Consider the following 24,675-nt stretch of genomic DNA (forward strand, 5'->3'; position numbering starts at 1 on the left):
TTTTTCTAGCATTTATTTATTTTTAATTTTTATGTTTTCATTTTCAATCAACCACTCATAATCATGTTCTAATCATTCCAATTACATTACAAGTTTGTCTATATAAAAATACTTTATATATGTATGTATGTATGTAGTATGTGTGGTATACTTTTCGGCGAATATTTTTTTATCATTACGCTTTTTTGTTGTTTTAATGGGTTTCCTTAGTGTTCTCTATGTTTCTATTTTCATAAAAATTTCTTAGCACTTTTTTTGTATGTGTTTTTGCATTCTGTGAATAAAACCAATATTCTATTATGTATGTATATATGCATGTATGTACGCTTTACAAGCATTCTCGCTAAATTGATTTATATTATTGGTGTTACTGCGGTTTATTAATTCACAATTTTGATTTTCAAATGCAAAAAGTACCTCTTGGATTTGATCTGGTATCATTGGTAGTTTATTTAATTTTCATTATTTGCCTTACCATTTGCATGTACATATGTAATTTTGTTAGATTGCAGCAATTAATTGTTTTTAGCTTTAAAACTTGAAATAAAATTTTTACTTAGTTACAGATTCACAATCAAAAGAATGGTAAATAGAAAAATAGAAAATTCTACTTTAAGCATACGAAGAAGAAACTGAATTAGGGGGTATTAGGAAAGGCGTTGCATGCGCTTTTCACCGATGTGTTTGCTTTTAAATTAATTGGGATACTCTGTGTCACATAGTAAATAGTGTTGCCTGGCAAATTACGACCTTTACTCTTAAATTAGGTTATGTTACAAAGTAAAGATATACAGTAAGTTCTTATTACAAAATAAAGCAATTTTACATACATACATATTTCTAAAAAAAGAAAGTAACTTTTAGGGTAAGTAAACTTAGAAAATTCTATTGCAAAGCTTAAAATTAGGCTCAATTAAAAATATGTTTTGCATAAACGATGAAGAGGATCGATCATAAGTCAAGTTTTTTAAATTTAAACCGTAAGGCAGTAACAGAGAGGGGACAGTGTAACATACAAGGTGGAATTTCGAAAATCAACTCCCTTACTTGGAACTCAATAAAATGTGTTAAGTTTTCTTTAGGTTCCAGAACTATTTCTATTGAGTATTGCAGGTGGCGAGCAATAAATAATTTTTCATTTTTTTTCAAGTGATTTTCAAAGTTCCACGGCAGAATGGTAGGACGGACTATTGGAGAGGAAGTGTATGGAGTCCAAACTGTATGCTATTAGCAGCAGGCAAGCGCGTTAAACCGTTCAGAAGCTGGAGGAGAAAGTTAGAATATGCTTATATGTATATCGTTATTCCCACGAAAGACATAGCTAAGATAGCACTTTAAAGCGAAATATAAATGGAACTTTTGTTTAAATATACGATGATATTAAATTAAATTTTCTGTTACAGAAGAAATTAGAAATATTTAACAAATAAGTTCAGAATGAATACTAATAATTAACCGGAATTGCATTAAAAACGCGCATTTACTTTGCAATTAAGACATACTCATCAAAATATAGTAATTATTTAAAAACTTTTTGTTGAATTGAACGAAGCTAATTGATAATTGATAGAAGATATTCTGTTAAATGAAGTAGAAGTGTAATGAAGCACATTGCATTTGATGGTAAAATGTGTCAAGCTTGTTAAGCTACTAAATTAAGTAACGTCAATCGAAAAATGGGTATCCAACGGTTCAGCCAGCGCTATAACACACACATACATACATATAATAAGCTTACATGCATTGCTGCACTTGAGAAAATGGAATTTGCGAAAGGGAATATATCAGTCGGTGGTTGGAGGATGTGGAAAGACATAGCAATACTCCTTTGGGGATAATAAGAGAATGGGTAGATGTGAGGAACATTATAGAACTACATATTTACTAGCTTTACAAACTTAAAATGTATGCAAATTTTGTTGGTGTTTATTTTGTGGTTTTATAGATATATGGTTCATATATGATGTTGATATTTTCCTTGTTGTTGGTGGCCTTTTAACATTTTCTTTGCGGTTGTTGTTGAACTTAATGACGTATTTAGTACAATGTTGTTGTTGTTGAACTTAAGGATGTATTTTCGTACAATGTTGTTGTTTGGACATGGTGAGTGAGTGGTGTATGTTTGTATGTATGTATGAGAAATCGTGAGTATGTATGTGTATGAACTACTGCCATTTCGGTCACTATGCATGTGTATGTAAGACGATTTGTTGCTTTATGTTTTTGTTGTTGTTTTTATCTACTTATTTATGTTTTCTTGTTTGTATATTTTGTTTGTTTGTTTGTTTGTGGTCTTTATGCGGCGATTAGCAGACGCTAAATTGTCCTGCTATTCTTACAACAGCTACATTACATTTATGTTTGTTGCTGTTGTTGTTGTTGTCTGATTTGGCTATCAACCTTTTATTGCTACCGTCGATTAATCAGTCCATTGGGCGGTGCTTGTTGTCCCGCCGTATGCATCAGTTCCAATTCGACCAACAGCGGAAAATGATCCGAGGGTATATGTGGATGCGGGCAGCCAACAACTTTATTCTCACGTAGCCATTCATTCGAAATGGGACCCAATAAACCGAGCGGCACCATACCTGTTTTAGTATAGAATATATAATCGATGATGCCCTTAAAGTCGAACGTGTAGTTCGTGTGCGGCATTATGTCTTCACTGTAAGCGGAGGCCAATTTGAAGGAATGCGTAAACTCGCTGGTGTCATTCGAGAGTAAGCGTTGCAGGCATGATTTATAGCCCATGTCCTTGAAATCTTGATGGTCCATTGCTACACGTCCCTTGCCGAGAAATTCGATAACACCGGAATCGGGTAAGGAATTGAAATCACCGCACAACAATAATTGTACGCTATTCGAGTCATTCTTATGACCGGGTCTAAAGCTGTGGCTTGCCTCGTCGATAATAGTCTTAAGCTCATTGCTCAACATCATCGTTTGGATAAGTTTGACATCGCAGAATTCGGGATCCCAGTGAATGTGTGCTGTGCACACAAGTAAGGGCTGGGAGATTTGTGTCACCTCCGTCATTGGATCCCAGGCATTTTCCTTCACTTTCAGCAATGCTGCCAAACCGATATTGTCCTTCGGCATTACGCGATTCAACATATTGTCCGAGCCCTCAGCATTAGCCATTGCCAATTGATTGAATTCGATTAAATGTTCCTTAATCAATGTGAATCTGTAAGAGGTTAATAAGGCGACAAAAATCCACGATGAATATAGTACAAATAAAATTAAATAGAAATAAATTGAGTTCATAACCTAAAAACTAAAAATTTTATGAGTACCAGATTTAACAGTTTCTACTGATGAGGATCCTACTCTATGTTGTTTCTATATTTATATCTGTATACACTCACTTTGCAGCTCTAAAGAAAATAGCGCAGCCGTCCACAAATTTACGTTCCATCTCTGACATAGTCTTGGCACGGGATTTCGGCGAGAAAATACCCTCATAACCATCGGCCTTCAGTTCAAGCAGAAAGAAATTATAAAACTGTTCTGTTTCGATTTCTTGCAGACTAATTATATCCGCCGAATAGTGACGGATTTCGTCAAGTATCGCCTTTTTTCTGTACTCCCAACTCAGGGCCCATGATGGACAGTATCCGTACATCTGCCGTGTGGCATATTTGTCGCACAAAACATTATAACACATAACTGTAAAGATGCCTATAACAAATAAACATAAAATATTCATATATTATAAGTGTTGTATCCCCATATGCACATATGTATTTACAATATACATACATATGTATGTTTTTTATGATTATAAAAATTATGTAAGATGAGATATAAAGTCTACAAAAGAAGAAACTTACATGCTGGCCTCGATTTGTTCGGTTTGGCTAATGGTATCCATGGACGTTGGGGCGGAGGGGTTACTGAAACTAAACGTAAAAAATATAAATAACATTTTATTACAAGTTAAGTATATGCAAAGATAATTTGTGAATCTTATTTAATATATACACAATATGAGTAATATAATATATATAATATGTTGTTAGGTTATGTTGAAGATTCATTCAATAATTATGTAAATTGTTTCCGAATATTTGCAGGGCTTTTTTTACAAAAACTTATTTTGTTGTTTTAAAAATAAAGAAATTTCGGTGTTCTTATTGATATAGATTTATAACCAATGGTCATGTGACGAACATGTGGATCCAAACCAGATGAGTAAGTTAAGTGATGATTCTTTCAGAATAAGAAATTAGTTAGCTGAATTTTTTGCAGAATATTGTATGATATTTTTTCCTCTTGATTCCTTTTGGGGTCTGTAATAATATTACTCGTGAGAAGCGTAGTTGAGACTGGGTATACAATTATAAAGTCGCAACCGTCATATAATGTATTATATCCCACTTCGATTTGTAACATAAAAGTAATTTGTATTTCTAAAAGGTATTTCCTTAAATGTGTGAGAAAAAAATACAAAACCAGGTGCTAATATGTATGAATATTTGCCGATCACCTGCTACAAAGCTTATTAGATATGAAAATAATTGATAATTGCACATTTCACTTTCTTTGATATAATTAGGTAGCCCGGAATTGGAAAGGTGATAGCTAAGTGGATTCGCGTTACTTCCACTAGGCACGCAATGCTTTGCCCATGGAATATATAATGAGTATATACGAGCATATACCAGCTATGAATGTACAATTGTATGCTATTTAATTTGCCAGTCTCAACGCGATTTGCGCGAAATCGTCGAGGGAATTAACTAAGCCGTTGGCGTCGTAAACGCCACAACAAACATCTTAGATTGCACTGGATTTATTATTTTGTTTGTTGTTATGGGCGTATGATTAGCTGTGTGTTGTATGTTTGTTGGTATTATGGTATTATGACGTTGGTGGTAGTCAATGAGCAATTGCAAGCGCGACGGTGAAAGTGACCCACAAATTACTTCCGTGTAACTAACAACAACAAAAACAACCAGACCAATATCAACAGTAGCAAAAAATTATATTCACATTATGAACGAGCGTACAATTTAATAAATTTGGATTTGATATACGCTTTACACTTTACCAAGCCCTACTAGCTAAAGTAGCTGATTTTGTTGCCTTTTACCAACAAAAAAAATTATTATTGTATTTTGCAAAAACAGCTAAAATTCATTTGGATTAGGTTTGAGCACGTTCCTGCGATTGCCAAGATTTGACATTCACTACCACTTCGTGAGTCCTAGGGCGTGCATTTAACTAATAAATACGTAATTACTGAAAACATCAGCATTGCTGAGGCTGAGCTTTACTATATATTTTCGAATGTACTTCCGAATAAAAATACTGAAAGAAATAAATCTTGTTAGATTCTTCTGAAAATATCTAGATTCAAAGTGGTTTCAAGTGTTGCTGTGGTCCGCAAACTGCACCTAATCATCTATAAATGCAGTCAATAAACGTTACGTATTGGATTACAATATAATTTCGAACGATTAATTAGAATCAACATTATTCTCATAAAAATACAGGCGATATGTTGAAATACCTGGGAAATCGGTTTAATTGGAACAATATGAGATAATGTTTTATTTATCATAAGAACTTGAGATGATTTACCATTTTACACCATATAATTTTAAAATAATGCGATAATGAAAACGATCAACAGACTTATTGACAATTGCAATGTTTACACATTAAAAATTCCAAACTCCAATCAGCTGTTAGTTTGCGATTGAAATTGTCACTTTTCAACATTGCTATCAATATTAATTGTTTGGAGTGGAAGAAGTTGCGGTCTATTAATTAAATTATAGTAGTAAATGTAAGAAACTAATTGATTGGTCCACTTTTACACACACACATTCATTGAAATAATTCAGCTCCATTTATTTAGTAAATGACTTCAAAAGACTTGTCTTCACTTTTTTGGTTGTCGTTATCGTTGCAGTTGGAGGTGAGGTTGCATCCGCATGTAATTTGCGCTAGGGAAACCCCGAATTAAGGAAGCGGAAAGCAAAGAAAGTAATTTCGGAAGTAAATGTTTATTATTTTTCGTAAAAAGATAACTTAAGAGTTTTTTAAGAGTACATGTTTACGTTTATACATATTGATGGTTCAAAAGAAACGCTTGGAATTAAGGATATTTAGCATGGTTTTATATATGTATGTAATATGTTTTACATAAGTCTATTAAAGGTCTGTCGATTGGCGACTAAAAGAAAATATCTTTTTTTGCCAAATTATTTTAGCGATGGCATTTACATGTTGTTTTCCATAAAAATATCAGAAGAAATTTTTGAACAAAATCTCGAGATGGATACTTTTTTGGCACCCGTTAAGCACTATCATCGGTTTGAAGTTATTCTAAAGATATTTTTGGGATATGACATTGAACACATTGTAGGCAACCTCTTGCTTTGTACGTGAATATGAACTTTCATATTCAAAATCGTATAACCTTTATTTAACAGTAGTGGAAAAAGACTCGAAAAGCTAAAAATATTATTAAGCTACTACCAACTTTCATTACATGATTAAAATAATAATTTGATTCAATCGAATGTTTCGTAACAACCACAAAACCCACTGTCGGTTTTGCGAAATCAATGGAGATATGTCTGTATGTATGTATGTATGTATATATAATTTTTTATAAGCTTGTAAAACTAAAATTTAATTACATCAATTTTCAGGGTTATTTAAAAGTCATTATTTTTTTTATAAAAACATAATTGAGCCACAGCCAACTAACTCTACCACAGAAACAAAGGCAAAAAGCAAAAGCAAAAATCTGCAGCTAAATCCGTTACAACTGGCCAATAAACAGTTGCTAGCAACAGTATAGATTAAATAAAACCCAAACACCAAATACATTAACAAAGGCAGAGATTGTGACTGCAAAAAATACCGACAATAAAGGCAACAAAGGGGAGCTAAAATTAAGCGAATCATAAAATCGTAAAAAGTGAAAGTTCTCCCCACTGCCCGGCACCAAGTAAACAGACACACGAGGAACCAATGTAAACAGAAACGCACTGTTGCGTGGCGTCATCTTGAACAAATAAGCATAACCAAAGGAGAAAAAAACAGCCAAACCCGAAAAGAAAATAAACATGAAAATTAAGATCGTCTTGAATGATTCTCTTGAACATTTTAATATAAGAAAATAGTGTGTTTTTTTATTATTGCCTATAATACGGTTTTTGTTCTTAATACTTTAATTATCACTTCAACTTTTCTCGATGGAGTATAAGAAAGCAAGATTTTCATTGGATTTTGCTAAAGTCAAGAGATAGGTAAAATGAATAGATCTGAAAATTAGTGAAAAGTTTGTACGAAATAGATGTTACCAATCTTCTGGTATTACAAAATTTAGACAGATCTATGTGGACTTAATGTATGTAAGCATATTTTATCATCCATTCCAAGTGGTAAAATGTGTGTATGTATGTTAAAAGTGCACTTATGTAAATGTACATCACTCTAGAAAAGCGAAATTTATTCAAATATTCGAAAAACAACAACGAACCAAAACAAATATTAGTGCAACTCGATCGTCACGATATTTACAAATCACACTTGCACCTTCAGTCTCCAAGCTTGCTTTGTACTTAGCGCCAACAAACAGAACTTCAAGTGGCTTTTTTATATACAATACTGTAGAGGGGAGGTTATTAACTCGATATCTATTCATTTTTGTCGGTAAACCCGTCTATCAAATTATTTTAGACACATAGAACATACTACTATGTAAAAAAATTGTAAGACTTTTTAATATAAATTTCGCGCGAAAACATATTATATACTTCAAAATATATATTTTTTAGGTTGATATGTCTGTCAGTGGCATCTGTGCCAAATGTCACATACACAAAATAATCATTAGAGTCTAGTATATCTTTGTCTTTCTGAAGTATATAAAGTGCATTCGGCGATTGTTACTATGAGTGAAATTATCCAACAAAGTTGGACTCAATTTTTTGTGCAGAATCAAATTTCTGATGCTGAAACGGTGAGAATGTTGAAAAATGTCTGCGGTAATAATTGGTTGACACGAGAACGAGTGTTTCTGATTGCTGCAAATTATTCAAAGAGTGTCGATAGCGCGTTGATGACGAACCACGTCCAGGACGGCCATCAACAGCTACTGATGATCAACACGTCAATAAAATAAATGAATTGGTGCTTGAGAATCAACGATTAACAGACAGAGATCTTACTAGCTTCGTTGGAATATCGGAAGGATCAGTGAAAATAATTTTGAAAGATTATTTGGGCCTAAGGAAAGAGAAAGCACGATCGGTTCCAAAAAACTCAATTTTTTTTAAACAGAGGCGTGTTAAGGTCTGAAACAATACTTTCCGACTACCAGGATGTCATCAAACGCATTATTACTGGCGATGAGTCTTGGATCTATGATTACGACCCGGAAACAGACGATCAATCGGCCGAGTATCGTGGGAAAGGTGACCCGAAGCCGATGAAACCACGTTAAATCAGTTCAAAAATCAAGGTTTTGTTGACAGTTTTCTTCGATTACTAAGGTGTGGTGCACCGAATTCCTTCCGACCATCCAAACTGTCAACAAGGAATACTATTTGAGTATTATGCGTCGTTTGCGCGAAGGTATTAATAAAAAGAGGTCGGATTTATGGGGCCGACAACTCTTGGTTTTTGCACTACGATAATGCACAGTCGCATACTGTATTGATTCTTTGTGAGCTTTTCGCTAAATTTTCAAGCCGCAACCACCTTAATCGCCTGATTTAGCTCCGAGTGACTTCTGGTTATTCAGCAAACTCAAACGACCGTTCAGAGGACACCGTTTTGAGTCAATTGAAGACATTAAACGTGAATCGCTACGCGTATTGAATACTATTCCGGAAATTGACTTTAACTACTGTTTCGAGAATTGGAAAAAAACGTTGGCACAAGTGTATAGTGGCCAAGGAGGATTACTTTGAGGGGGCTGACATATGTAACTTTTGAATAATAAATCAAGAATTTAAAAAGTATGAACAAAGTCTTACTATTATTTCATAGTAGTATGCACATAATTATTATTTTTGGTTAAAAAGGGTTTTTGATTTATTGAATTAGCTGGTACAACAAAACGATTACAATGTTGCCATATATGCACGTCACTTGCACTCTCCCAAACAAAATGCTGACAAAGCAAACTAACATTTAAATATTTACATATGTATGTATGAGCATACACAATGACGCGGTCGAAAGCCTCCAAAGGCGAAATCAGCTGTGGTTGGTGGGTATCTCCTAGTAGACTAATCGACTTGTATGGTTTTCGTGTGTTTGTTTTGTTTCAGCCACTTCAATTTCCACATCGTTAACTCCTGCTGCTCCATTGAGTTTTCGATGGGTTGAGTTGTTGTATTGCGTCGGACAACATTCGATCGAAAAAGAAAGTGAATTTACTGCTTCACTGGCTTTTTTATATTGTGCAGATATTGACTTGTTAGCTCTACATTAGGGTAGTTCCAGAAGCGCTCGGAAGTTATTCGCTGAAGCTAATGACTGCTGTTATTACATTTGTATTCAGCAATATTTCCAGTAGCGCAGCTTACGAATTTGTAAGTGTTTTCTTTAGATATTTTATCGACTTATCGAATGAAGGCAAATGTCGGTTGCACATCTCAAATAATCAGCTAATAAAACTTCTTCAAATAAATAACTGCATGTTATTAGTACTTCTGCGCATCATGTCCGTGGCATTGTCGTGACGTGTTGTTACTTTTAACTTTTTTAAGTAAGTCCGCCATCGATTGCATGCAACAAAGCTACTTTTATCAGTGCATGGGGTGGTAGGGATTCAAACTCGCTCGCTACTTGTGCCGCTATTGCACTGCTCTGCCACCATAAATAAAACCAGTTTAACTGCATTTTTATGCACACATTTTCATTACACGCGAAACCGTTCGCTGCCAAAAGTTGAACCATAGTGTGCAGCACTTTGCGGAGTCAGAGCGACATAAATATGTGTGTACTATGCGTGTGATAGCGGTGGCAACAACAAAAACGCCATTGCACCGGTTTTACTGGCGGGCAGAGAGGTTGTTAGTCGGGCGATGCTCGAACATTCGTGGGCAAAGATTGAAAACTGCACCACATCTACAATGCTATCGCCAGCCAGCATCGTTGACAGCGTCATCAGCATCAGCAATACATATCAACCGGTGTTTCAACTATTGCGCCAAGAGTGAAGCTGGCAAAACAAGCAATAATCTGAATGCTGACAATTCACCCAGCGAGAATGAATTTCAGTAAACTGTGTATAAATTTAACTAAACAAACTAAATAACAAAAAGGAAAAAAAAAGAAAAATAAAGCAATTGGTGTTAGGAAAAATCGTTCATCTCATGAAAAAAGTAAGTTAAATAATTAACGTGGCTGATTGAGGGCACAATGATATTCGTTCAATACGTGGTTTTATTTTTAAATATTGAGGAACAAAATTTACTTGCATCTTCATCACTTTTCTCCTACTTATGAGAGCTAACTGTGGCTTTAAATTAATTAAGAATTTTGTAAAATATCAATTACTTTTCTTGCAGGGTCTAGACAGCAGTTTTATACATACAACCAGACATATTAAAAGAGTAGTGCAAGTGTTAACATTTGCATTGCGTCGAATTGTTGTTTTTGTTATTTACGAGTAAATCATTTTTGTTTTTATAAACATATTTTTGCCGCTTTGGTTTTACAATTTTTATTGATCGACAATTAAAATGACCAACAAACAGGTTTTGTGTTGCTTCTGCATACGTTATGTATAAATCTTATAGCATACATATGTACATATAAATGATAGCATTGCCGCTGACAGCGCGCATGCGCATGCGCTGTCACCCAGACAGTGGACTAGTCAGCCCGCAAGCACACAATATGCTGCAGAGCAACATTTCCGCCACTACACCAGCACGGTCACATATAACATAGACACGTAGTTGCCGCCCCCACTACCATCGCCATTATAATCTCACTCAGAGTCGCATTGCGCAGGTGTTGTAATCTTCTGTTCGTTAGTTGATTTTATTGCCTGCTTTATAGTTTTTCTCCGACAGCTACGTATGTATGTTGCCAAACAAATCAGGAAAGCTGAATATTTCACACACGTACAAACATACATACTGCATACGAGTGCATACGTAGACACCATACTTTTTGTTTGTGGAGCTTTTTGATTTTTTCCTTCCTCTTATTGCCATGATTGTCGTAGGCGACACTTTCGGATGATCCACTTTTAAGTACTTTCACTAAGTCACTACTCGTTTCGGTGGTGGCTCGGTGAATTGGTGTCGCTCCGTTTCACGACATGTTTGTTGTTGTTGCTACTGCTGTTCAAATTGCTATTGCTATTTTATGATGTTATTTTTGCATTTACAAGCAAATAGTTTGAACATTTGCAACAACAAAATGTAAAGTTTTCAAGTAAAACAATAAAAACAAATTGGTGTGCGAATTGACGGAAGTATTTACCTTGAGATGCCTACTAAAGATAATTGAATAATGAATCAAATGATTTGTACTTTCATTTAAGGCATTGCCTTGACTGTTTTCTGCAAGCGTTTAGTGTTTAAATATGTACATATTTGCTACTATAGAATTTTACTTAATTGAGGCAACAAGTGAATTGAAAATAAAAAATCATTTTTTTAAGTTGAGCAAAATAAGTGGAGTTCTGGATTCCGAATTACAGGATGTACATTTATTAAGATATTGAAATACGAATTAACTTATTATTAATACAATGTGGCGAAAAAGTACTCGGAAATTGTAAATAAAACGCAAAATATTTAATTATTCATCAATATTTATTTTGTCGCCTTCAAAGTAATCCCCACCAAGAGTAATACTCTTATGCAAACGATTTTTCCAGTCCTCGAAACACTTTTCATAAGCACTTTTTGGGACGACCTTCAGCTGCTTCAGCGAATTTTGTTTTATCTCTTCGATCGACTGAAAAGGGTTCCATTCCGATGATTGTTGACTTGTTTGCATGTCACACTCATAAACGCATGTCTCATCGGCAGTTATAATGCTCTCCATGAATGTGGGATTAGAATTCGCAAGATCAAGCATGTCCAAAGAAATTTGTTCACGGTACTCCTTTTGAAAAAAATCCAGTCTTAGCAGGACGAGTCGAGCAAGAACGCGTTTCATACCTAAAATATCCATAAAAATCGTTCGAAAGGACTTGCGAGAGATGTTCTCTTGCTATCTCTGTAACACTTGCCTGACGATTTTTAAGCACTATTTCGTTCACTTTTTTAATATTTTCATCAGTTGAAGAGTTCGAAGGTCGTCCAAAACGAGGCATGTGGATTGAATAAATATCTTAGAACGATTTCTACAAGAGAACCTCCACATGTAGTCTTGATTGTGATTTTCTAATATAAGTTTTATGAAATTTAATGACTTTGATACGGTTTACAACTCAACGTAATTTTAGTTGAAATAGCGCAATTCTGCTGTGCATTTTTTAGTATAAGAGTCTTTATATTGATTTTGATAGGTCCCAACTGTATAGTTGATTATTTTTCGAGATTGAAGCGTTGCCTGTACAATAATTTATATCAAATTTCGTGAATATACCATATCTCGTCAAATAAAAACGGTAACGAACCAGTAAGGCTAAGTTCGGGAGCAAAGTCAGCCAGATGATTTTATTATTAGTTAATAAGGGATAGGTCAAAATTGCACCCGCTTTTATCAATTTTTGGTACAAATATACACTATTATTAGTAAAAATACGCTCTCTAATTCTAATTGAGATAACCCACATATTGGCCGATATATGGTATAAAGTCAGCCGGATTTTTGAAAAATTGTATTTTAGGTATATGGGAGCTAAAGGAAGTATTGATACGATTCAACCAATTTTTTGACATTCAGACATATTATTATCAAAAAGGATTATAACCGATTTTCAATTAAATATCTTATACATTAACCGATATTTTTGGTAGAAAGTCAACTCCAGTGTCCACATATTCGGTACGTAAGGGGCATGAATAGTTTCCTGGGGTGATGGAATTGTGTCATATCCGAAGTAGGCGCGGTTGTACCGATTTTCGTCAATTTTTGTACTGAGAACTCGGTATATCAGAAGAATGTTATGTACCGAGTTTTGTTAATATCGAAAAGGAAAGTATCGGTCCAGATATATGGACCAAATTTGATACCGGCTCCTACAAAGCCCTCACATACCATTTCGAATGTAAATTTAATGTCTCTAACGCATTTAGTTATTTATTTATTACACTTTTAGTAGTTTTTAAGAAACCGTTATATAGGGAGTGGACAGGGTTATCATCCGATTTCACCTATTTTCACACTATCGTAAGAAGCGTTAGGTTAGGGCTGATCAAAGATCGCATGATTAGTTTTAGGTGATAAAAACAATGGTTAGGTGTAGAAAACTATAATACTCTGTATCAACAAGTTGCAAGAGTATAAAAATAATCCTTTTGATATCTAATATGTACATACATATTTTCCATAAAAAAATATATTGAAGGCCGATATAAATAAATTAGTCTAATTAATATCCCCGCATTATCTTGGATTGATCGATTCAACAAATATTATACCGTTATCCATCAATGCGGCAGCTGACGGCAGTAGTATATGTAGGTAAAAGGAAGTCTAGTTTAGAAATAGGACTTCGCATTCTTAACTGGGGCCCTCCACATACTAGCTACAGTAGGTTAGATCAAAATTGGTACAGCGAAAAAAATTAAAAAACAAGAGTCGACACACCATATTATAATGTATATGCTTATTTTTTCTTAAATTTCAAATTTGCAGATCAGCAGAAAATAAATCCGGAAAATCTAATGACATATAAAAATATTGAATTCAATTATCAGCTAATTCGCTGCACTATAACGGTTACACATAATGTGTGCATGGCACGAATCAATTTATGACCGTTTTCAATTCTTTTCGTCTACCATGACACTGAATGAGAGGCGTGTAAAAAACGGTTTATTTGGTCATAAAATGAAATGTAGGCCAATTACGCGAATTGTCTAATAGTGAAGTCTTCTTCAAACCACAAAATATAATAGTAATAACAAATATAAGCCGCGGAAAAGAAAAAAGTAAAAAACAAACACGATACGGCACTGGAAACGGAACCGACAACGCGCCATCAAAACAAAAACAAAAAGCGCGAATAAAAAAGAAAACAATTTTAAGTAAAGTAAAACAGAAAAAGTAACAGACAGACAGTTAAAGTGTTTCGTAACCGAAGTAACAGTTACCATTTATTGTTCGGACTGAAACGCGGGCACCAAAAAACCAAAATTAAGAAAAAAAAATTCAACGGAAATACACAGTACTTACGTATGGATGTATGTAATCGGCCATTTATAACAGATTTACCTAAATATCTGCACTTCACACATACATACATATGTATGTACTTGTTTACTTGTAAATGTGTGGAAGCTTGCAGCTTTATGGGTATGACTAATTATGAAGCCGAAGTGAAGCAGTGTACTTTGCCTATTAAGCAACAACACAGCAAACCCCGAAAACCAAACTTATAATTAGGCAGAAAGGTGTTGGAAAGGTAATTGATCGTCCGTAAAACACATTTGGTCGAATTAATCAAATATGATGTAAAATATTATTACAAATATTTTGTTTTACCTTTTATCTTATCCTTTTGTTGCTCGAAAAAGGTGTGTCGGATCAATCGACAGACATTTGGATATAAAAAATATGGGATTTTTATGTTAAATACATAGACATGCATGGTAGATATGTGTTGGCACCAATATGCATCGGCGGCATATGCTTTTAGTTACTCAAATAATTGGAAATGTAATGAACGACTTTATGAAGATGTTTTAAAGTAAACAATTCTCAACAATACATCTTTAATTTTGTTCCTTTGGGAACCCAACTTGAGTAGCTTAAAACTTATAACGGGGTTTTCAATAAGAGCGCTACAAAAGATTTTTATATTTTATATAGTACATTCGATGCCATTATGTATGAAACTCGATTTATTTTCGACGGTTTTCAAGCATAAATCGGCCGATAATGCTGCAATTTCACGTTCGATATTCGTACGAAGTTCATCAACCGCCGATGTTGTTTGTTGGCATAGAGAGAGGAAATAGTCTAACGGCGTCAAATAGCACGACCGTGCGGCCAATTAATTGGGCTATTCCGTGAGAAACCACATTCAGCAAACTTGCTTTTCAATAAATATATTGTGACATTCGCTGTGTGGCTTGTGGCGCCGTCCTGTTGAAATAACATATTTTCCAAGTCTATAACATCTAATTTGGGCCAAAAATATGCGGTTATAGCGATTCCCATACACAGCAACGTGCCAGTTTTGATCATCACGGATGAAGTACGGCCCAAAAACGCCGCCGGCTCATAAGCCGCACCAAACAGTAATTTTTTTGGGGATGCAATGGTGACTCATGGATTACGTGACGAAGCATTCGGCCAGAAATGAGCCTAATCGCTGAAGATGATTTTTTGATGAAAATCCGGATCATTTTCAAGTTGTTGTTCAGCCCAATTCACGAACATACAACGATTCTGGTAGTCAAGTGTCTTCAGTTCTTGCGTCAATTTGATCTTGTTAGGATGCAGGCCGAGATTATTTCGCGAAATTCGCCCCAGCGACGTCACGGAGATGCCCAACGATTGAGAACGACGTGTAAGAGACTGATTTGGGTATCCCTCAATTGATGCACTAGCGGCAGCAATATTCTCGACAAGACGGGCACTTCTCTGTCCCACTGGCACGGGAATACTTTGTACTGTGCCTTAAAACTAGAGGCTCAATTGACAGGACGATTATGGCGACCATAAATTGGACGTAGTGCTCTTAAAGTGGAAGCCACTGACTCCAAATAACTGTAGTAAATTTTAATAATTTCGACTCGTCGTATATCTTTCCATGATAAAATAGCAAACCTTACTGAAGAGAAATTAAAAAAAAAACGGGAAAATATTGTCGTTTGCTGTCCCTAACGGTCTAAACCCATTAGTTGGCAATACTATCGTTACTAAAAATATTTTTTGGTAGAGAAAGGCCCATTATCCGACTTTTTTTATTTTTGTTAAATATAAATATAAACGCCAAGTCAAAGTATTGATGACAAAGATTGGGGCTTGCAAAGAAAGATGATGTGTTCTAAGCTCATGGAGTAATAAAATTGACAAAGCTGGCTTCACTTGAAATGCGTATACGTGGGAGAGTAAGTACGATATGCAATAATCTTATTGTAAATATGTAATCCTACAGGTAATAGTTTAAAAGGATACAACAAACAACGTCGTTTTTTCGTTCTAGACTTTCTGAAGTATAGGATTGAACGGAAAACATACTAACAAAACGATCAAATGAATCAAGTACGGAAATGTCTTTCAGTTACGTTAATAAAAAAAATATATTCTTCTTCACATAATTGAAAATTCAGAGCATTTACCAGGTGACCGCACGACCCAATAACCAAAATACTCTTAATTATGCATAGTTGTAACATAATAAATAATAATAAAAAATTTCACGGATGATATTTATATCCGCGGTAGTCGGCAGAGGTTTGACCGAGAAACCGAAGAAAAGCTGACAACTAAATCATAAAAAATTCACAATCAACAACAACACATACACAAGTGGGAATTAACGTGAACAGACGATGTTGTGTAACTAATAATACAAATCCATTAACTTAAAAGCAAATAAGTGATGAAAATTACGGAAATACAAAAATAAATAAATACAACGGTAAAAACGTTGAAACTTGTCGAATCAGTTAATTATGTAATATTTTTCGGTTGAACAGTTAAATACGAGCAAGTAGCGCATGAACTCTATCGTAAAATTTTATGGAGTCATATATGTATGTATGTTGTTACTCCTGAACCTCGGCGCACATAAAAAAGTACTAAACTGTAGAAATGCAATTGTTGACTTAGTAAATTTATTATATATGAACAATCAGCTATGTACTTCTAATTTGGTATACATTTTTTCCTTACTTAATTGCCATATACCACATACATATATACTCTATATCAACAGGTGTATATGTACATATGTATGTGCATATAACGGTAGCAATTTAAAATGATGACAGCCACTAAGAATACCACAAATGACAATCTGAGGGTATAGAAGTTCCACATAATAACATTCAACACAATGGAACCTGGTCCAAAAATTTATTGGTACTGAGCGGTATTCTGACCGTTAGTGTCTTAACTGTTTGACATTTTACATAACCTTCTTCTTAATTGTCGCTGCTATTGTTGCGCTGCTCAGTAGTGACTCGTCGGTTTTTCTTTACACACATAGTACATATGCACATAGGTCATATGCACGCACATATCTGCCTAGTCAGAATGTCATATTTCGGCCATAATTCTAAGACCCACTTTCGATGGCGAAACATGTGTGTTACTGTTGCATGGCTTTTTGATGGGCCGTTAAGTTGGAACAGAATTTTAAAGTTTCCATTGTGTTGCAAGAGAGCAGCTAGAATACAACAGCTGATACCTAGTAGTGTGTGTGTGTGCCAGCGACCCAACAACGGAAAAGTGTGAGCTAGAGTTAATGTACGAGTGTGTATGTACATATGTATAAAAATACGTCTGTATGTAACTCTGCACCAAATATGAGCACTTGGAACTTGGTACTGAAAATTTCAACACCGCCGAGCGATTTTGCCAACTCATCCAGCAACAATCTGGCACGAAAAGACAAAACCTTGCGAGAGTATGTGTGTTTGTACAGACATACCGAATATTCTTAGCGACATACGACATACTGGTATGTGCGGATTTATGGTGTCTTCTGGCATATGAGTTCAAAGTTAACTTAAGCGGCCACTTAACCGGCACAACGGGAAGTCACAATAGGCACCATGTGACACATAAAGGTATCAGAATTGGGTCATTTACCGCTATCACTATTTGTCTCAGACCGTTTACTGTTTTTTGGTATTTTTTATAACAAGAGACATATGTACATATGTACATACTATGTATTTGAAGTCGTACGAAATTACGTACGAATAAATGATGCATTAAAAATGTATGACATACTTAGGTGACTAGGACCCGTTTAAATAAAATGTGGGCCATAGCTTAGGCAAGAGCAATAAATTTAAGAAATGCACTGGTAGACCTTTATATACTTATTTTTCAGGAGCACGCCTTATAATGAGTCGAAGATACAATATATTGCAACTATGTGTTCCAAATTAAATTAGTTTCAATGATATTGATTTTGTATTATAGGCTCGATGTTTATGTCCTATAAATGTGACATGGATTTAGAGGGCGAACCACACTTTCCAGCAATAAAAATGTACAAGGTGCGTTCCAAAGTAAACAGGACTTAAAAAAAAAAAAACAGAACAAACGGTTTTTTCGGCAAAATCCATTTATTTTATTTAAAATAGTCTCCTTTTGCTTCAATACAGCTTTTTGCACGGTCGGTATGGCCGCCAGTATGCCGGTGCAAGCATTTTGAATGACCTCTAAGTCTGCATAACGCTTTCTTTCATGGGCAAATGCATCAATTGAAACGTTTCGTTTTACCAATTTTATAACAAAATTTAATGTCTTTGATCGAAGCTCAGTTTCGCACCGATAACACAAACATACTGACGCTTAAAACGCAATAACTTCACTTCCAATCGATGAAATGTCATGTAATTCTCACTGGACAAACGATAAAGATAGCAGATTCTAACGCACCAGTCGACATATAGATGGCGCTAGATTCAACAAGTTCTGTTTACTTTGGAACACATTTTGTACATTCTTCATCTAAATACAATAGTGAAAATTATATTGGTCTTTTTTTTTTTGGAAAATGTAGACCAAGTTTGGAGCTAACGAGGAGGAATTAATCTGTATGTTTTAGGAATCAATTAGCTGTACGACATTTCTCAGTTTATTAATATAAATTCGTTCAAGTAGGTGTTTCTAAATTCCCGACAAGGGAAACTTTCAAGTTATACAATAAAGTGCGCCAAAATTTCATGATGATAATTTCTCAAATAAAAAAAAAATTTTAGATACTATCATAATTTTTTGTTGTAAACTATGTAATTACTTGGGCAGACCAAAGCTCCTTAATCTGAAATTATATGTTCTGTTGTCCCTTATAATTACCGAAAAAATCGCCTGTGTAAATATAAGAGACTCTTCTGAAGGACATTTTCGATCTCTTTTATAAACCAAATTCTTAGTTATAGAAATACTCGTATAATAATTGCACTGACCGCGGCTATTAAACACAGAGTGTTATCAGATAGCAAAGTGCGAACTCTTTTCTTCACCACGTGGATCTAATATTTTACACATATAGGTTTTGAGTAGATGTATACATATGTATGCCCATATGAAAATCTGTTTGGGTTTCTGGGCACGATATCGCTTGGAGCAATTTACACACTTCCAACGGTTAATAAAGCCAAATTTGAGAAAATTAACACATTTTCGAAAGTGCGTATATGTATACATATATGTATATAAGCACGTAAGTGCATTTGCTGACCAAGAGGTGGGTCTGCCTGTGCCGACGATTGCGTGCCAATAAAAGTGAAAGAGGAAAACTACATTTGAATGTGGAGAATTTTTGAAAATTATTTTTTAATTGTTTTGCTTTGTGCTTAGCACAAAAACACCCATATAGAAACACACACCTGTCCAAGTAAGGAGCACGCGCTCGTTAAGAGAATTAGTAGAAATACGGTCAAGCTCAACTGCCCATAGTGGATACTCGAGCATGAGTAGGCATTTTTTGTTTTGTTAGAGATAAAATAAGAAATATTTCAAAAGGAGGCAATTTTCTCAATTTCTTGAAGTAGCAGCGTCTCGTTTAATTCGTATTTGGCCCGAAGCTTTTACGCTATGGGTTAGGTTTAGATAAGATTCTAATAGGTTTGAGAGAATAATTATTTCTAAAATTAATAGCATTCGCTTTCAAAAAAAACAACCGCTTCAAGCGTCTTAGAATAGTATTTACATCTGCATTTATTTGAGATTAAAATTGCAGCACTTTAATATAACTTTTCAGTGCTTTATAGTTCTTTAAGTGGCAGTAGACACCTACTTTATTCCACAGCGGTTGGAACTTTCAGCCTTTCAAGCTTTGTAATATAATTAAATATCTAATCACCTTTAAGCTTTGCTATTATTAATAAGCTAACTTATTATGAAGACGACAGTTAACAATTTTCAATAACTCAGATAAAAAAAAAAAAACAGAAGAAACAAATAAGGAAGAGCTAAGTTCGGGTATAACCGCTTGTTAGTTATATGGGGTCTATGGCGAGTTTTCACCCGATTTTATTCATCTTAAGCAAAATATGCTTGATTTGATTAAGATCTCACATAAAGTTACAGGCAGTTCGAAAATCTTTATATTAGGCTATGGGGGCTAAGGAAAGTAATCGGGTCAATAAATCAATTTTTAACACACAGACAGTAGTAAACTATCAGAACAAGATTCTCTCTGAATTTCAAGTATAAATCTCAAACATTGACCGATATTTTTGGTAAAAAGTCAACTGTAGGCACTGGGTCCACATGCTCAGTGCCACGAGGCTTGAGAAGTTTTGGTTCGATTCAGGAAATTTTTAGCCATAAGGTGACACACCTCAAATGCGGTTGTCGTGCAAAGTTTTATCCTGATATAGTAATGCATTGTTGATTTGTATACAGGAAAGTGAAAGTTTCGAATGGAGTTTAAAATTGTGTTATATGGGAAGTAGGCGGTAGTACTACATAATATAAAAATGCCAGAGGAATGCAGCACCCCAAATTTGGTGTTTTCACATAAAAAAGGGTGGTGCCACGCCCATCGTCCAATCATGACCCCGGCACCATTTAAGTTCTGTCATACCATCTTGAGGGTTTAATGTCTCTGGCGTATTTAGTTATTGATTTATCGCGCTTTAAGTAGTTTTTAACAGTACCGTTATATGGAGATCGACCTACACTATCGGTAGGAGTTCATAATATTTGCGCTAGGTGAATTTGGTTGTCGAGCTTAGGTGATTTAAAAGATGCATTAAACTTATTAGAGCGTGGGGCAACTTTTTCAAAATTTTTTGCGCACAGGTGCCTCTTGCTTCTGCGATCTCCTATGTCAAATTACAGCTTTATATCTTAAGTCAGTACAGAGGTATGGCACTTTATAGGCTTTCGGTTAGTGGCGTTTTGTGGGCGTGGCAGCAGTCCGATTACGTACTTATACGAACTTGTAATTTTTTTTATAAAGGAACATCAGTTTTACTCAAGTTACAGATTGCACGGACGGACAGACAGACAGTCACCTCACCTCATTCAGCTCATCCCGCCTATCATTATATAAGTATACTTTTTATAGTCTCCGACTCCGATGTTCTAGGTCTTATATATGAAACAACGGAAATAATCTTTGAAAATTTAGAAAAAGTGAAAACGAACCGAGTAACCTGTTTACTCATACACACAACTACATGAACAAGCGGAGAACCAATCCTACTTTCATTTTCGCAGAGACTATATTTTAATCGGGAAATCTTCGCAAAAGCAGAAATCGGTAAAAATCAGACACATCCACACAAGCACACACCTAACATAACTGCTTAGATGAACCGACAAGAACCGATAATTGCAAATTGTTGAAAATATACATATAAAAAACGACAATGGATACACATACAAAACGTGGTGGCTAAGACAAAAGAATAGAGCGAGCGTAATAAAAATGGACAAAGCAGCAAATAAAATAAAATTTATTACACGCAAATTTCTATTTCAATGGCCAAGTTGGGAAAAACTTCATTGTAATGCAACGCGTAACGTCGGCGGCACGTGAAGCCCGAGCAAAGTGAAGAAAACGAGTCAGCAAATCAGCAAAGCATTCAACAGCTTGTGAAGCCGCTCTAACGAGCGAAACTGCCGGCAAAACAAACAGTGGACCGGAAAATAAGCAAGCAGCGTCTGCGTTCCAAACATAGAATTGCACATTCTATTCAACCGTGATGATGAAAAGGAAATATGGAGAGCACATTGCTAAATGCGAAGTCGTAGAACACTCGTAATCGTTGCCGGCAGCTAGTTTATGAGCGGACACACACCAGCAAAATAGCAAAAAGTGACTAATGAAAAATGTAGCTAAGAGAATTGACTAAATGACGGACGCTACTTCGAAGTTGTATACCAGTCGCAACACATGCATGCCCAGGTATGCAGGGGCAAATGACCCAATTGTCTACTGACCCACTCTTCACTTCACTTACACAAGAGTGCAAAGCCCTAAGACGGGCGAAATAGAAACCGCTTTATAGAACTGTTGTGGTGTTTGTGAAAATTACTTAGTATATATAGGTATTTATCTACATATACGGCGTTTTATGTCAAACGCAGTAGGAAAATTGACGAGATAATGCTCGGCAATGTTTTCCTGCGAAAGTGGCCACAAAGTAATGGTCATCTTCTACCGAAGGAAATCTTTGAATGTTCCTTGGAAAATGGAAAATAATTTATCATTAGGATAGATAGTGCAGCGTTTAGTAGAAGAGATTTGATTATTCATTTCCAAACTCGATTTTTTGTGATTATATGTATATCGAATATTTTTCGACAACAAATTGATCGAGTAAATAGTTTATGAGCGTATTTGTAGGAAATTTTAACTTAGTGTAATTGGCTTCCAAAACTTTAAACGAGTTTCTCTCGAAACGCTGTTTCAGAGTCGGGGAAGAAGATTACTCCGAAACGGATAGACTGATCGACTTGAAATTTTCACATTACATTCTTAGATACATTTATCAGGTTATGATTGAAAAAGAAAGATGAAAATAATTTTGATTTTTTCCTACTGGGTTCCTGCGGCAGACCACTGTTCGCTCTTTAGTAAGCGTATTGTGCTGCTACTAATTGCTAGCAATAAAATGTTTTGAGTGTAAGACAAAGAAGGTGAAGCAAAGCGTTGCCTTCATACATACGCCAAGTTTGTGCCCAAGTGGTTGTCTGTTGTTGTTCGTCCATAAAAGGCCAAACGCAGCAGAGTGTTGAAAGCGCTAATAGACGTTTAGTCGGGTATTTAAATAACAATGGCTAATAATAAAATGATTTCGACTGTTAAACCGCAGCGAAAGAATACAAACGTGCTGAAGAACATAAATAGTGGCGAAGAGGAGGTGGCGTTAAGAAATTAGCTTGTTGATGACTACAAAATTAGCACACAATTTTGGTGGAAAAAAGTTATTTTTAAGATACTTTAAAATTAGGTACGACGCTCAAATAATGGCCAGCTTTGTATTAACTTAATCTGGCACCAAAAACAATTAGACATGTACATAAGTATGTATATGACAGCCAAATAATGAATATGTAGAAATATGTATGAAGGTAATTATATTAATTAGTTTTGCGATCTCTCAATTAAATGGTGCTCTTCTCGCAAAGTGTGCTAAAAATTAATTGACAGTCATGGCAAATTACAGTTGCCGCAGTTGAGGTCACAGTTACCGTAACTTTTTCCTAACCTACTGTGCAGCCGCATGGGGTGGGCTGTAGAAAGTCTTAGAGACCATGAACAAAAATAATAGGAAAAGTAGCAAACACAAAAATTGACGGCATTTATAAGTTAACATCTCGGAAAGCGAAAATCACGCTTTTTATTGATATTTCATTCGTTTAAACGATGTGAATGCTCTAGATCTCATGCATTTCTGACAAGATTGCAGAATAAAAGTAATTTATTTAGATATTTTATTTTTTTCAAAACTCTAATTAAGTTTTATTGTGAATTTCCTTATGAAGCGGAACGTTCCAATAGTTTGCAGAAAATTGTCACACTATTTTAAGGTAAATTATAATTTAAGTTAATAAATGTGTCAAAGCACATACATAGACTATGAAGACTAAAATCGAAACACATCGAAATGATCATTAGTGTTTCGTATACACTTGCTTTTCCGAAGTACATAAAGTGCATTCGACGATTTTTACGATGAGTGAAATTATTCAATAAAGAAGTCCCATTAAATTTTGTGTGAGGAATCAAATTTCTGAAACGTTCAGAATGTTGGAAAAGGCCTGCCTTTGGAGATAATTGGTTGTCGGGAGCTGGTGTTTTTAATTGGTACACATTATTCAAAGAGGGTCGAGAACGTGTTGACTACGAACCATGTCCAGGACAGTCATCAACAGCAACTGATGATCAACACGTCGATAAAATAAATGAATTGGTGCTTGAGAATCGACGATTAATAGTCAGAGATCTTACGGGCGTCGTTGGAATATTGGAAAGATCAGTGAAAACCAACGATTGGTTCAAAAAACTCGTTTTTTTTTTAAATAGCGTCGCGTTAAGGTCTGAAACAATGCTTTCCGATTACCAGTATGTCATGAAACATATTATTACTGGCGATGAGTCTTTGATCTATACTTACGACCCGGAAACAGACGATCAATCGGCCGAATATCGTGGCAAAGGTGAGCCGAAGCCGATGAAACCAGGAATACTATTTGAGTGTTATGCGTCATTTGCTCGAAGCTATTCGTAAAAAGAGGCTGGAATAATGAGGCCGACAGCACCTGGATTTTGCACCTCATACTGCATTGATTTTTGAGATTACGTAACTGCCTTATTTGCCTTTTGGCTATTCAGCAAACTCAAATGAACGCTCCAGGGAA

At 35.2% G+C, this 24,675-nt stretch overlaps 1 protein-coding gene across 4 annotated transcripts in view; it reads right to left on the reverse strand.

Annotated features, from left to right (window-relative positions):
• Window positions 1-425: 425 nt before the first annotated feature.
• The window catches only part of LOC126751065 (CCR4-NOT transcription complex subunit 6-like), a 39,322-nt gene continuing 15,072 nt past the window's right edge, over window positions 426-24,675 (reverse strand). For all 4 annotated transcript variants that reach the window (XM_050460986.1, XM_050460987.1, XM_050460988.1 and 1 more), the window contains exons 6-8: window positions 3,834-3,902; window positions 3,369-3,681; window positions 426-3,187 (exon numbers count right to left, since the gene is read on the reverse strand). In XM_050460986.1, the coding sequence (XP_050316943.1) occupies window positions 2,410-3,187; window positions 3,369-3,681; window positions 3,834-3,902 (1,160 nt within the window). In that variant the 3' untranslated portion in view covers window positions 426-2,409. The remainder of the gene's footprint in view (window positions 3,188-3,368; window positions 3,682-3,833; window positions 3,903-24,675) is intronic.

This window comes from Bactrocera neohumeralis, chromosome 2 (assembly GCF_024586455.1).
Source record: "Bactrocera neohumeralis isolate Rockhampton chromosome 2, APGP_CSIRO_Bneo_wtdbg2-racon-allhic-juicebox.fasta_v2, whole genome shotgun sequence".
NCBI lineage: Eukaryota > Metazoa > Arthropoda > Insecta > Diptera > Tephritidae > Bactrocera > Bactrocera neohumeralis.